The sequence below is a fragment of the Lytechinus pictus genome, chromosome 3 (assembly GCF_037042905.1).
Source record: "Lytechinus pictus isolate F3 Inbred chromosome 3, Lp3.0, whole genome shotgun sequence".
NCBI lineage: Eukaryota > Metazoa > Echinodermata > Echinoidea > Temnopleuroida > Toxopneustidae > Lytechinus > Lytechinus pictus.
The window spans coordinates 20,777,608-20,790,773 of record NC_087247.1 but is presented as its reverse complement, the minus strand read 5'-3'; the positions used below and the strand labels follow the sequence as shown (position 1 = coordinate 20,790,773).

Sequence of the window (13,166 nt, the reverse complement as noted above, 5' to 3'; positions counted from 1 at the left end):
TAATTAGAATTGGTTATGGAAGGAAAATAAGCATGAATCCGTGAATTTTTTTAAAATACATTTTATTTTCTGCTTTTAATAGTGGAAGTGTATTGGCCAAAAAGTTTCTCATTTCATAAGGACCGTAAAGACTGTCAAAATTGTTTGCATGCTTAAAATCGTATATGTGTATTTCCATACTTGGTGGAGTCTGTATAGTAATATCTTCCACAAAATGATTCAGCTGGAAGAGGAGTGTGGATAATTGTTCACTTGCAACATTATTCTTGAAAAAAAAACATAAAAAATAACATGTCGTTCAGCGACAATACAGTATCGTGTTCTCACTATCTTTGAAGTAGGTTCCTGGACGGGTACTTAATTCAAAAGTTGGATTAAGCAAAGATTTTTACTGAATAATTTGCTAGGAGATATCCTTGTTTAGTATTCACTTCAATAGTTGGCATTTTAGATTAGTTAACCAAAATGGAAATCAAATACATGTACTAAAGAGCATTATGTCACTTTGCTGCAAAATAACATGCTACCAGTGCATTGAACCAAAAGCGCTACCTTACATTTCTGCCCAGCTCAAGATGACTGCATACAAAATCCATCACCTGCCAATGACATTGTCAAATTATTTGGCTCAAGTTTTTCCCAAGAGGTGCATTACATAGGTACAGTAACAAGCCTCATTCATGAATTGAACACCAAAATTATATGAGCAACATTCTTAAGAAAAGAACAATAATCCATCTGACTTGAGGGTTGAATTAAATATTGGCTTATAAAGACATCAAGCTGCTGAGGCCAAGAGCCATCAATCATGCTGCAGCATCTTGTCAGAACAGTGACATACCTTGTGATTGCAATGCCCATGGCTTCTAGTTTCAACCGAATTAGTCTGTGGAATCCCTCAAGAAAACACTGCACTAACACTAGGTATCGTACCTCGTCATCATCATCACAATGCCTATGATGCAGAAAAGTTTAGCTAAGTGAATGAAGTGTCACACAAAATCAACAAATAACCAGCAATATTTTGGTTCATCTTTTGAAGACTAACAATTTAATCACGGAAATCTGTTTATTAGAAAGAGTTAACTATAGTATCTCATAGGTGGTTAAAGCAATATAAATAAATCTTTGGCTCAAAGAAATGCTCTTCAGTAGTCTTGATCTGGACATTATTTTTTGGGGAAAACCCTACACTCACTCACCAGTACTCCTCTTTTCACCTCTCATTCTAAAAGAAGGTAAAAAGAGGAATCAATGGTGTATTGGTGTATATACCAATGCAATGAGTGAGTGTAGGGTTTTCTAAAGAAATAACTACGAACGTCAAGATCTAGACTAGCTCTTCAGATGCAAAAGGTCATGATCATGAATTCAAGTGTTACTCAAGAATTCAGATTTTTTTGTCAAACCTACTTGGGAAGTAGGTCAGCAGCCTCTGCATTGAAAGTCCCTTGGAACTTCACACATATAAGTATATATGGAATGAGCAGTACCGGTAATCTGTAACAAAACCCATGGGACAAAACCATTCTCCAACAAAATTATAACCATTAATACTGCAAACCAATGAGACAACAGGGCCCCTGTCTTACAAACAGTTGCGTTGATATGATCAACCCACAACTACAGATGGCCAACACCGTCAACATCTAAATTGTATGTTTTGTTCAAAATATTTTCTAGATATGATGTATATTCATACATTCATTATTCTCTTAAAGATTCAGTGTGATTCTCTTTGTTTACTAGGTTGTGCAAATCTCCTGTAGAAAAAATTATGGTATGGATGGATTTCCATACAGTTGAGATTGATTGGATCAATTGTAACACTTTGTAAGATGGGGCCCTGTTGTTGCATATACCAGTATGGTATGGGTTGTCAGAATAGAATTCTTCCAGTGTTTCCATTGAATCATTTGAAGCCCCAAGTCAATAACTATGTCCATTTGGCTACTACCGTAATCAAATCAATATCATTGCAAGGGTAATAACTTCTCAATGTCAACGGCCCACATGTCAGCTGCATCCAGATGACTGTCTTTGAGGAGTTCGGATAAGACCTTGATATCACCAACCATGTTCTTGTATTCTTTGCCATCTGAAAATGAAATCAGGGAAGAACAAACAAGCAGATACATGATAGTTAATGGCACAAATGGCAACTTGGTAGTTACATACATGATGGTAAATTGGCAATTTGGCTACTGCCAACTCGTCCACTTTCCACATGGTCTACTTTCATTTATTCTAATGCCACTCCGTCCATCACCATTTCGTCTATGACCATGTCGTCCCATAACCAGTTGGTCCAATATCCATTTCATTTTCATTCATTTTGGACAATTAACACTTAGTCAAATTATACCAAATGGCATATGGACTAAATGGCTATTGGACCAACTGGTTATTAGACGGAATGGCATTAGACTAAATGGCTATTGGACCAACTGGTTATTAGCCGGAATGGCATTAGACTAAATGAAAGTAGACCATGTGGTGAGTGGACGAACTAATGGTACATGTAGACCAAATGATAGTAGACAAGTTGGCAATTGGACGAATTGGAAATAATCCATATGAAGACCTTGACAAGTTTTGAGTATCCATCTCTTTCATGAAACAATGATATAAAAAAATATTGAAGATCTTTCATGAATTTTCTGATAAGGACCCAATCCCTGCTTTTCATTCCCTTGCTTCTTTTGAACTACAGATTCTCAACTGCAAGCAGTAAAAATTGATGCCTCTGTGATGACAAGCACAGAACTACATGCATTTCACACTTAGCATGTGAATTTTTTGTCAAAAAACTCATTTAATCATTACTCGTGTGAGCAAAGTTTCATTTCAATCCACATGTATAAAATGACGAGTTATTGTGGCAATTACAGTAGTTAAGGCCTCTATGACCTTAGACCTTGTGACCCCAAATCAGATCAGATATTATTCCCATATGCATGCATGAGACAAATTTGATTAAACAATTCTCTAGTAATCACAAGGATTAAACATACATAATGACCTATGTCATTTTATCTTCCTAAATAATCAGATCAATGTCACTCCTTTATCATATGCACATGTACATTGAATTAGACACAACCCAACTTTTTAGTTGATCCATTACAAGGTTCTTTAATTATTGGAAGAATTAAAACAAGATGGACAGACGGACTACAAGTATAAAATGGAAACAATGCCTCTGACAACCACACCAGTGGGTGGATGCATAAAAACCCTTACACCTACATGTATATGACTGCATTATTTTCAAACTGTGAACTAACCAGATACAAAATACATGTATATTCCTTTATTATCCAGGGTTAAATTTCATACCTTTGACCATCATAAACCAGTTGGCAAACTTTCTACTGGTGAGAAACTGCCACAGATCTGAAGGAAAGTAGCCCAAGGATGCTAGAGAATGAGCTAGAGACAAGACAGCCCTACAGTCTGCATACGATAACCTAGAAGTATCAGCTATCAAAGATCTTGTAGCCTTGGTGACAAAGTTTCCAAAGTCCCAGCTGGATGGTGGCCTAAAAAATTGTGAAGAAATTGAAAATTTGACTGAATAATTTGTCCATTAGGTCACCAGCGTAGATCATTCATTACATAGTTTTTTTTATGGTGTAAGAAGATAGTGTTTCATCAACATTCCTCGGACAAACATTTGGTGAAAAGTAACTTATTATACTCTTAGTGCTGTCCCTAAAATGCCTTCATATATCAAGATTTAGGGCCCCTACAAACCAACCCTATTGATATTTTTACCAGTAACCTGTGCCATGCTTTGAACTTAGGTAAAAGATAAGCCCCCCCCCCCCCTCACTAAAAAAAGAAATGAGAAATTGTACTAAAAGTGTAGGCCTATCATATTGTGCTTCAAATCATGAGAATACTCTACCTATGGCCAAGAGCATGTAAACTGCAGACAAGGTTGGTCATGTCCAAGAGACTGAGCTTTTTCACATCACTATCCATCACTCTCCTGATAATACGATCATACAAAAGAGGTGCTTCCATCTCAGCAACACTGAATGCTTTGGCAACATTGATCAACCATGTAGGACTCCACTTGTCAATGTCTTCTAGGATTCTCTCTGATGCTACTTCGAAGAAGTCCTGATCAGCATGGCCCAAACCACTGAATGCACATAGCAGATGGTAAAGATCAGAGTCTGATAGATCTGCCATATTTTGAGTCAGCACTGGACATGCTAATTCCAGGAGGATGTCTACCTTATAGTCAATCTTATGAAGAGCTAAGACAGCCTGAGAAATGTCCTTCAGTGAACGCTCTTCATCTGCAGCTAGTATGGCAAGAAGCATGTTGGCAATTCTACCTCGACATACACTGTCCAGTGAAGTGCCCACTACAGTAATAAGGGTAAGGGTGTGGTGTAAGGTTCTTAAATCATTAATAAGTTGTGGTGTCAAGAGACCAACTGCGTTAACCAAGGCTTGCACTCTTGCATTCCCATGATAATGATATCGACTCAAAATACCCGCAAACTGGGCTAATTCTGCGACATTGAATGTATTGACCCGCTGTTCGGCTTGCACTAGAAATGTGTACATCATGCTGCTCTTCAGAGGAATTTTCAATTTCTGCAATGCTTCCAGTGTGTCTACAAATAAATCATTACCTAGGTGCCGTGAGTGTTGGAGAACTAAATGGCACAGGTGTCTGAACCGTGAATCATATAAAACAGGAGCTATAGTACTTTTTACAAGTCCTTCTTCCTGTTTTTGCTCATGGACAATATCAGCAAGTCTTGCAAGAGCACGAGCATAGTGCACAGTAGATAGGTCATTCCCACCCTCTCGAAGGACTGCCATAACCTCTGTTGGGGTTTCTGCATCATGAAGTCTACCAAGATAGGACACTGTGTGGGTATCAAGATCCAGAACAGAGACAGCTGATGAATGAGTGGGTTCTTTCAAATGTTTCTTCTTAGGAGGGTCAAGTTTGCCCAAGGGCCACACTTGCCACGGTGGTTGAGAAAAATGTCTCTGTGACAATTGCATGGTCCAACGAGTAGTTCTTAGAAGAGAAGGAGTGGAGTAAAGCGGTTCCATCCTTGATTTAACATCTAAGAAAGACACTTCCCATGGTATAACTGTATTCCATCTTCTGCCCTTTAAGTAATTCAGGCTCAAAGTCTTGTCAATCATATGCAGTCCACATCTTTTGAAAACAGATGATACTTGTAATAGTGATAGTGGAGCTACAGCCATTTTATATCCCTTCTCAATCTGCAATGATAAAAAGAAACAGACAAATTATGCCTTTGTATTGTATTATATATCTACAACTGATCTACATTTTCAATTAACATCAAACCTTGGTTAAAATGATTTTCATGATATGAGAGCAGAAAATTCAAAATAAAATAACAAGAACTACACGTAGGCAATAGTAGAAAGGAAAATACAAGGAATAACAAAGATATTGCTGTTTAAAGAGAATAAGATCACCAAGACTATGGAATTGGCAAATGGTGAGTAAATTGTGAAAAGTGGTCTCTCCTATTCCCTGACTATGTACTTTATTAGCAGGAATTTGTAGCCTTCTCCTAAGCACTCTTTCCCTTGGGGAAGTAATCAAGATAGCATATTGTTGAGGTTCTCGAGAAATAGCGGTAAAGATTTTGAAAGAGAGGACATTTTACTAATTTTTGCTCGTTAAGTGTGTGTGGGAGCAAATGGGGTGTTGATCCTATTCCTAACCCATATCCTACATCACACTGATTAATACCTATAATATAGATCTATTTAGTCAATTTAACATTTCCATCGGTATAATAATTACAAGTTATAACAATTTCTAACTCTTTTATAATTTTTAAAATTATTTTCTTTATCAAAATATTTTCTTATATTTTATAAGAGATCTGTAAGTCGACTTTGAAAACTTGTCTTGTGATTTGGGTTGGATTCCTACTTTAACAGTGATTCGACCGGGCAGCTATAAACCTAGCCAAGAGGACTCTATGATGGTATTTTATAAATATGAAATTGATGGGAATATTATTAACATTATAATCATAATCGTGGAGTCCTCTAAGTCGAGTCTTGTCTACCCTGAAGCGGTAAATTGCCAACTCGTCCACTCACCACACGGTCTACCTTCATTTACATGTAGTCTTAATGCCATTCCGTCCATCGTTTCGTCTAACAACCATTTGGTCCAATCATTATTTCATCTACATTGTAATCACCAGTTCATCTCATAACCAACTCACCCAGTTGGGCTTACCTTTAGAATCCAATGTCATGAATCCATTACAAAATGTGTCTACATGTATCTTGTCTCGGTATGTGATGCATCGTTCTAAACTAATTCTACATTTAGTATCCATGTTCTCATTATAGTTCTCATATATCAACTATGACATTGGATTCTAAAGGTACATACTCCACACGTATGTTCATATGCGCTCATTTAATGCGTGCGCCCATATATTTGCCGTTAAAACTTATTTAGGCTGGCTTATTGGAGAGAAAAGGTCTCAAATTTTGGGGCAAATTTGAAGCATGTTTTTGCAATAAAATAGCGTAGTTTGAGAAAAAAATACAGGGTTTGGGAAAAATGTCCCAACTTTTGAACCACAAATATTAATTTTACTGTATTATAAACAAAGTTTGTATATAAAACGAGGGTCACTATTACCATACCATAACAAAAAAATGTCTCCACCACTTTTTTCTCCGATATCCATTGATCCTCGGATTTAGAGGAATTTAGAGCAAAATTGTCATTTTATCTCCGGAAAATGACAATAGAGTGAGAATGTGGAATTTACATGACTCTTACTGAATCGATCGTAATCATACATGTAAGTTCACATTAAGAATCATCAATATCAGATGGTATATGTCTTCAAGGTTTTATATCTTCAAAATGTTTCTTGGGATTTATGCTCGAATTCAGGTTTCCGAAGAGCAAAATTCAAATTCCAGCGGTATGCCTTCCAATGCACTGCCGGGGTCATCGGCGATGTGAACCCAGTCCCGCATTGAAGGAAAGGGAATGGTTTTCACTGCTTTTTCTGCATTTGATGTATCTTCAATGTGATTTCAATGTTTCTTTGCTATTTTAAATAATTAGCAATATATATTCTGAATGAATTTCATATGACTTGAGTTACTCAAGTCCACCAGATCAAATTTTTCATCATCATTAAATGATAAATAGACGTTTGGGGTATTGTTTCGAGTGGGGGGGTCAATTCAAAATTTTTGCTTTAATCATCATTTCTTGTAAAAATATACTGTACACAAGTAATAATTTCTATTAGCCTGAAATAATTTCGAAAATGCTGCTCTACTTGGGTTCCTTTAACATTTCCAAATCTTTGGCTTAAAGAGAATATTTTATTTAATTTCAGGTGTACTTATTATTATGGCTGGTACAGAGGCATTTATTATTATGATAATACATGTAGGTACATTATTTAAAGCAGATACGAACCAATAGCTATCTCAAGTTCTCAACTACTCATACCTGGCCAGCTTCCTGACCTATAATGCTGTGCAGTCTAGTAATATAGACCCACATAATAAAATGTTAATTATCTACTCTATACATTTATACCACAATAATTACGTTAATAATGTAGAAAACAATTACTTTTCCTCTCAAAACGTATTTAGTTTCTATCTATATACAATTTTCGGTCAATTTATTCTCTGTAGTATTAGTAGATATCTGAAAACATATATTTAAGACTATGTATTTATAACACACAGTCACTGAGAGACCACAAACAGACTTTCACTCCCCCATTAAGAAAATTAGAATTATCTTAGCCTTTTAGTTTATTGATTTAAAAAGATTTATTTTCTTATATATTCACCAGTGGTGGTACAGGGTATTTTTGCCCCAGTATCACAGTTGCTTCTCTCCCCATTAAAGTTTCTTTGAAAAATTCATGTGTCCTGCACCCCCACCCCCCAGAAAAATAATTTATGCGTACAGCCATGGTTTTTAATCTAAAGATTTTGCGCTTCAAGGACTGGGTCTACAGTTGACGAGACTGTGTGGTTTAACTACTTCAAGCTTTTTGCTCAAGATGGTGATCTTTTTTTTTGGATTTGGGTGCAGCCTCTAGATTGAGCCAACGTAGCTGATGATGCTGATCATTTATGTGGATCAGTTTGGTATAAAGAGTGTGTTTACAGTTTTATGAAGTTTGACTGAAATACGTTGGAAATATTTTTTACATATATATGGCTCAACAGACAATGAAATCTTGTGGATTTTTGTTATTCATTTGTGAAAATTCAACCCTTGGCATTGATAGGGTATCATGTACCACTTTATTCTTGTGGATTTTTGTTATTCATTTGTGAAAATTCAACCCTTGGCATTGATAGGGTATCATGTACCACTTTATTTCTGAAAATGAGCAAGATGGTTTCAATAAATTTCATATTTTTTTTCAATTGAATATTTTTTATTAACCTTAATCAATGACCCTAGTTACAGATTTCTTTTATCCAAATCTCTATTTTTATATCCTTCTTGGCTTCTTCTTATCAAAATTTTCCCTTTTCTTCTCCATCCCCCCGCCCCGCTATTGAAAAGTTTGGGGCATTTGCCCCCTGCCTACCCCCTCGTAACGCCTCTGCTATTTTGATACTATACATGAAAATGATTTAATCAAAATCAGGTAAATCAATTGAATATTCAACGAATGAACAGAATAAAAACAAACACATTTGTCATTAAATAAATTAGGGAAAGGTAAGGGTCATTCCATGCCAATTCACCCAATGAATGTGCAATTTTGCACCCGACCCTCTCAGAATTCGTTGTAATTTGGTACACATAAAATTCCCAATGGCCCAAGCACAAAACAAACAAAAATTAGTCCAATCTGCCCGTCGGTTCTCGTGCTACGGCCCGCCCTTTTCTCCTTGTTTTGACAAAAATGGGCGTGACCTTCAACTTTCAATGGCCATTGCGTCGTAACGTATTGACCAATTTTCACGAAACTGGTACCATTCAAAAGGAAATTCAGAGAGGAATCCAAAACATGCATCAAATAATGTATTGGAGCGATTTATAAGGTCATGACCTTTGACCTTTACTTTGACCTTGAATTTGACCCCCGGACAATTATTTGTTTTACCTGATTTTCGTGTATGTTAATTATTAGTATGATATTGACAACATATGTTAAAACCAATGATGATATTTTATTTCTTCACGGATACCTTTTAAAACTCTTCCAAAGATACCAATTATCTGATCTGAAATTTCACTCCAGTCCCACATACTGATATTCATGTTAGTAAAGTGTTTATCAGTCCCATGATACATGATTTCTTCCAATCTTAAGTTACAGCACGCAAACGGATGAAAAGAAATTAGGCTCATCAGTTAACAAATGAAAAATTAAACATATATGCTCATGATTAGGTAGGATATCTGTTTAGGCATTTTGATGTTGGGCATTATATAATAACTCATTATTAGAAAACTGCTGGGAACTGCAATATCCTGCCTTCTAGTAAGCTGTACTCCCCCAAAATGGATACATCCTTCAGATCCTTGAAGCATCATACATTCTTGATGATGAAGATGTTAGAGATGGATGATAGATTGGAGAGATAATATTGTCTCTAACTATCCAGCAGGTACATTTATCCATCTTTACACTGCACCTCTATGGAAAAATGCAGTGTCTGACTTTTTTTTTTCAATTTTTTTTTTTCAGAAAAGTAGTCAGTAAGCCACTTTTTTTCACATGACACATCCAGTTTTTCTAATTGCTTTCTGAAAAGCAACTTTTAAGTAATCGGCAAAACGCAATATCTACATTTTGCACAAGATAAGATGGTAAGTATTAACTTTTTTTATAAGTCGCTCCATACTATTTTTTTTCTCAAGTATTCCTTTATCATCAAATAGTAGAATGCCTATTTTAGGCCTAAACCCCCCATACAAATTTTGTTGTTATGTTTTGACTTTTGTTGTAAATGTAGATTTTAAGCAAATACTCAGTTTCCCATGGAAAAATGCAGTACCCACAGATGAAGAACGTGTTAATTAAACTCATTTTCATCAGGGCGCCCTCTGTGTATCTAACTTATTATTTTCCCCTTGAAATACACAATGACAGTATTTCATGGTAACGAAGCGAGTGATAATAAAACTGAATGGAATTCTGGTCCATCTGTAGATACACGTACTGCGTTTTTCCATGGAGAAACCGAGCATTCGCTTTGACTTTCCATGAGTAGGCCTATCTATGGTACATTTCTTCAATATGTAAAAAAAAAGAAAAAAAATATTTGTTTTGGGAGCCTTAAATAGGCACATATATACTCAATAATTTTGATGATAAACGAATAATAAGAAATAAAATAGTTTTGAGCAGCTTTTGAAAAAACACAAAATGCTTAATATCTCAACATGTGCAAAATGTACATGTAGATACTGTCTTTTTTTCAATGGGGAGGCAGTGAAAAGGATACCTGCTGGGTAGCTAGATACAATATTATCTGTCCAATTAATCATCCATCTCTAGTGCCATCATCATTATAAAGAATGTATCTAATGCTGATGCTTCAAGGATCTCAAGGGTGTTTTCACTTTGGGGGTGTTTTCACTTTGGGGGAGTACAGCTGACTAGAAAGCAGGATATTGCAGTTCCCAGTAGTTTTTGAGTTATTATATATTGTCCAATATCAAAATGCCTAAACAGGTACCTACATGTATTCATAAGCATAAATGTTTAATGTTTCATTTATCAACCGACAAGCTTAATTTCTGTTCATCTGTTTGCATACTGTAACTTAAGAATGAAAGAAATCATATCATGGGACTGGTAAACACTTTACTAACATGAATATCAGTATGTGGGACTAGAGTGAAATTTAAGATCAGATAATTGCGCCTTGTTGAATGGATCATTTCATCTTTCACCTCATGAAGTATTCTGTCCATTGCACTCATAAACATTCATTATTTGTATATTATCACAAACTCTAACCCTCGTACACATACAGCACCATTTTTTGCCATATGTAAAATACTCACTAAAGATCAAATTAATAATCAACAAACTGCTATATTTATGTATTCTTATTACAATAATCTCTTGCCTAACTTTCTTAATGTTTTGCACAAAATAAATCACTTACTGGTCGTCTATTAAACCAGACAAGCTAATGATCTCTTTATTCCAAATTTCAAATACACATTTTCACAAAACACTATTCAATATGCCGGACTAAAACTTTGGAATTCTTGATCGAATGAACTCAAACATTCCCCCACACTCCTGTCTTTCAAACGAAAATATAAAATTTCCCTTCATACTCCTTAATGTAGTTTTATACTTGCCTCTCCCTCCCCTTTATTCGTCTCTTACTTTCTTTTGCTCTGTCTGGGGTTTTCAGGTCAAGTATCTTTTTTTCTCATATCTAATTTATGTATTCCATTTTTTTTCATTATGGATTGACCTTAATAGATCAATATGGCCTTTGTCAATGCCCTCCACATTTTAATCTTCTATGTCTTTTTTATGTAATAATATTATATTGTAACTATTTATTATACTTGAATTGTTATTATCTACATGTATGTACAGTGTATGTATTTGATTGTAGGCCTACTGAAACTACTGATAATATAATCTGATATTGTATATTTTGTACTCAATATGTGGAAAATAAATTGAATTGAAATTAATTTCATCATTGTAATGAGGCAAATCAAAATAAACAAATTAATAGATTAGTAAGTAAAAAAATAAATGAAGACAAAGACATTGGTTCACATATTATGAGGTGAGTGCAGTGGAGTAGACATTGAAAGTGTTTGGCTGGATTGAGAGGGATGAATGGTGGATATCAGGGCTCCGTTGCGTTTGATATGATCAATCAATACTATGGATGGCCAGCAACGTCAGCATCTATTTAGGCATGTTTGTTCAAAATATTTTCCAACTATGATGTATATTCATGCATTCATTGTTTTACTGAAAATTCATTTGTACTTCTAAGTTTTAATACAAAGGACATTGTGCAAATTTTCTGTAGAAAATATTATAACACTGATGGATTTCCATAGTTACGATGGTAACTGGTTTATGGACTAAATGGCTATTGGACCAACTGGTTATTAGACAGAATGGCAATTAGACCATGTGAATAAAGGACAAATAGATGATAGACCAATGATAGTAGACATATTGGTAATTAGACAATTATTGGCAAAACGATACTCTTGGCAAGTATTCCCTGAATTGAACCCCTAAACAAGTACAGCAATATTTTAATTGTTATGTCACGGACGTCGGTCGTCGGTTTTACCTTTACCAACATCATTGGGTTTAGTTAGTACGGGCTGTACGGCCCCACCTCCCACACCTCGCGCAAATCGTGCTCTAAAGTAACATGTAGCGTTGACTGTTGGGGCAAAAAGTACATCCTTTATGAAACATTTTAGTCTTATTTTTTATACCCTCGCAATTTGACCCTAAACACGTATACATGTAGCTTTCCAAGCGAAATAGATACTTTTTTTCATTATTTTACATTTGAGTGTTTTTGACATCCTCATTTAGGTATGTGCGAATGCTGCTGCATCGCAAGCGCTGGTTTTGGCTGCATCGGTTTCGCGCGGGTTTTGCTGCAAGTGGCATCTCCTCGAAAATGGGGTTTAATGCGCATGCGCACATAGTGGCATGCGATCTTGTACCTTTTTTCAGACAGTCAACAATGTGCACTTTCTGTAAGTTTCAATATGGATACTCGCCTGTCAAGTATGGAGCTTGAAAGTTCGTCAAATTTTTGGATGCATAAATGATCGAAATTTTGTGATGAGTAGAAAAAGGAAACAAGGATATTTAGTCTTTCTTTAACTATTCATCTTCAAAATAAAACAAAAATGAACCGATTTTTAAAAAACGCAGGCCAGATAAAAGAGTTGAAAGCTACCCTTGTCACCGCCTGTCTCTCGGCAGTCAAGCTGCCAGATGCGGTGGGCTCCCGCCGGTCTCTCGGCAGTCGAGCTACCCGACGTGGAGGGCTGGGTGACGGGAGCGTTCATGCTGGATTGAACTGGATCTGAATTCTTTGTTACTTGATAATATTGTGCCTTTTTCTGAAAATGTCTGTCATTATACCGTAGATTATTATTCTGA

At 35.8% G+C, this 13,166-nt stretch overlaps 1 protein-coding gene across 1 annotated transcript; it reads right to left on the bottom strand.

Moving 5' to 3' along the window:
- Positions 1-297: 297 nt before the first annotated feature.
- LOC129257657 (uncharacterized) lies at positions 298-5,269 on the bottom strand. The gene is made up of 3 exons (XM_054896029.2): positions 3,911-5,269; positions 3,340-3,542; positions 298-2,098 (listed from the first exon to the last, which is right to left on the bottom strand). The coding sequence occupies exons 1-3, from the start codon at positions 5,242-5,244 to the stop codon at positions 1,974-1,976; spliced, it is 1,662 nt and encodes a 553-aa protein (XP_054752004.2). The 5' UTR covers positions 5,245-5,269; the 3' UTR covers positions 298-1,973.
- Positions 5,270-13,166: the final 7,897 nt, after the last annotated feature.

Bases quoted from the DNA above. Each gene is read 5' to 3' on its own strand.
- LOC129257657 (XM_054896029.2), bottom strand. From the start codon at position 5,244: ATGGCTGTAGCTCCACTATCACTATTACAAGTATCATCTGTTTTCAAA. The intron at 3,543-3,910 runs GTAGAGTATTCT...ACAATTTTTTAG, and splicing joins TTACATGCTCTTGGCCATAG to GCCACCATCCAGCTGGGACT. The intron at 2,099-3,339 runs GTATGAAATTTA...TTTCATTTTCAG, and splicing joins CTGGTTTATGATGGTCAAAG to ATGGCAAAGAATACAAGAAC.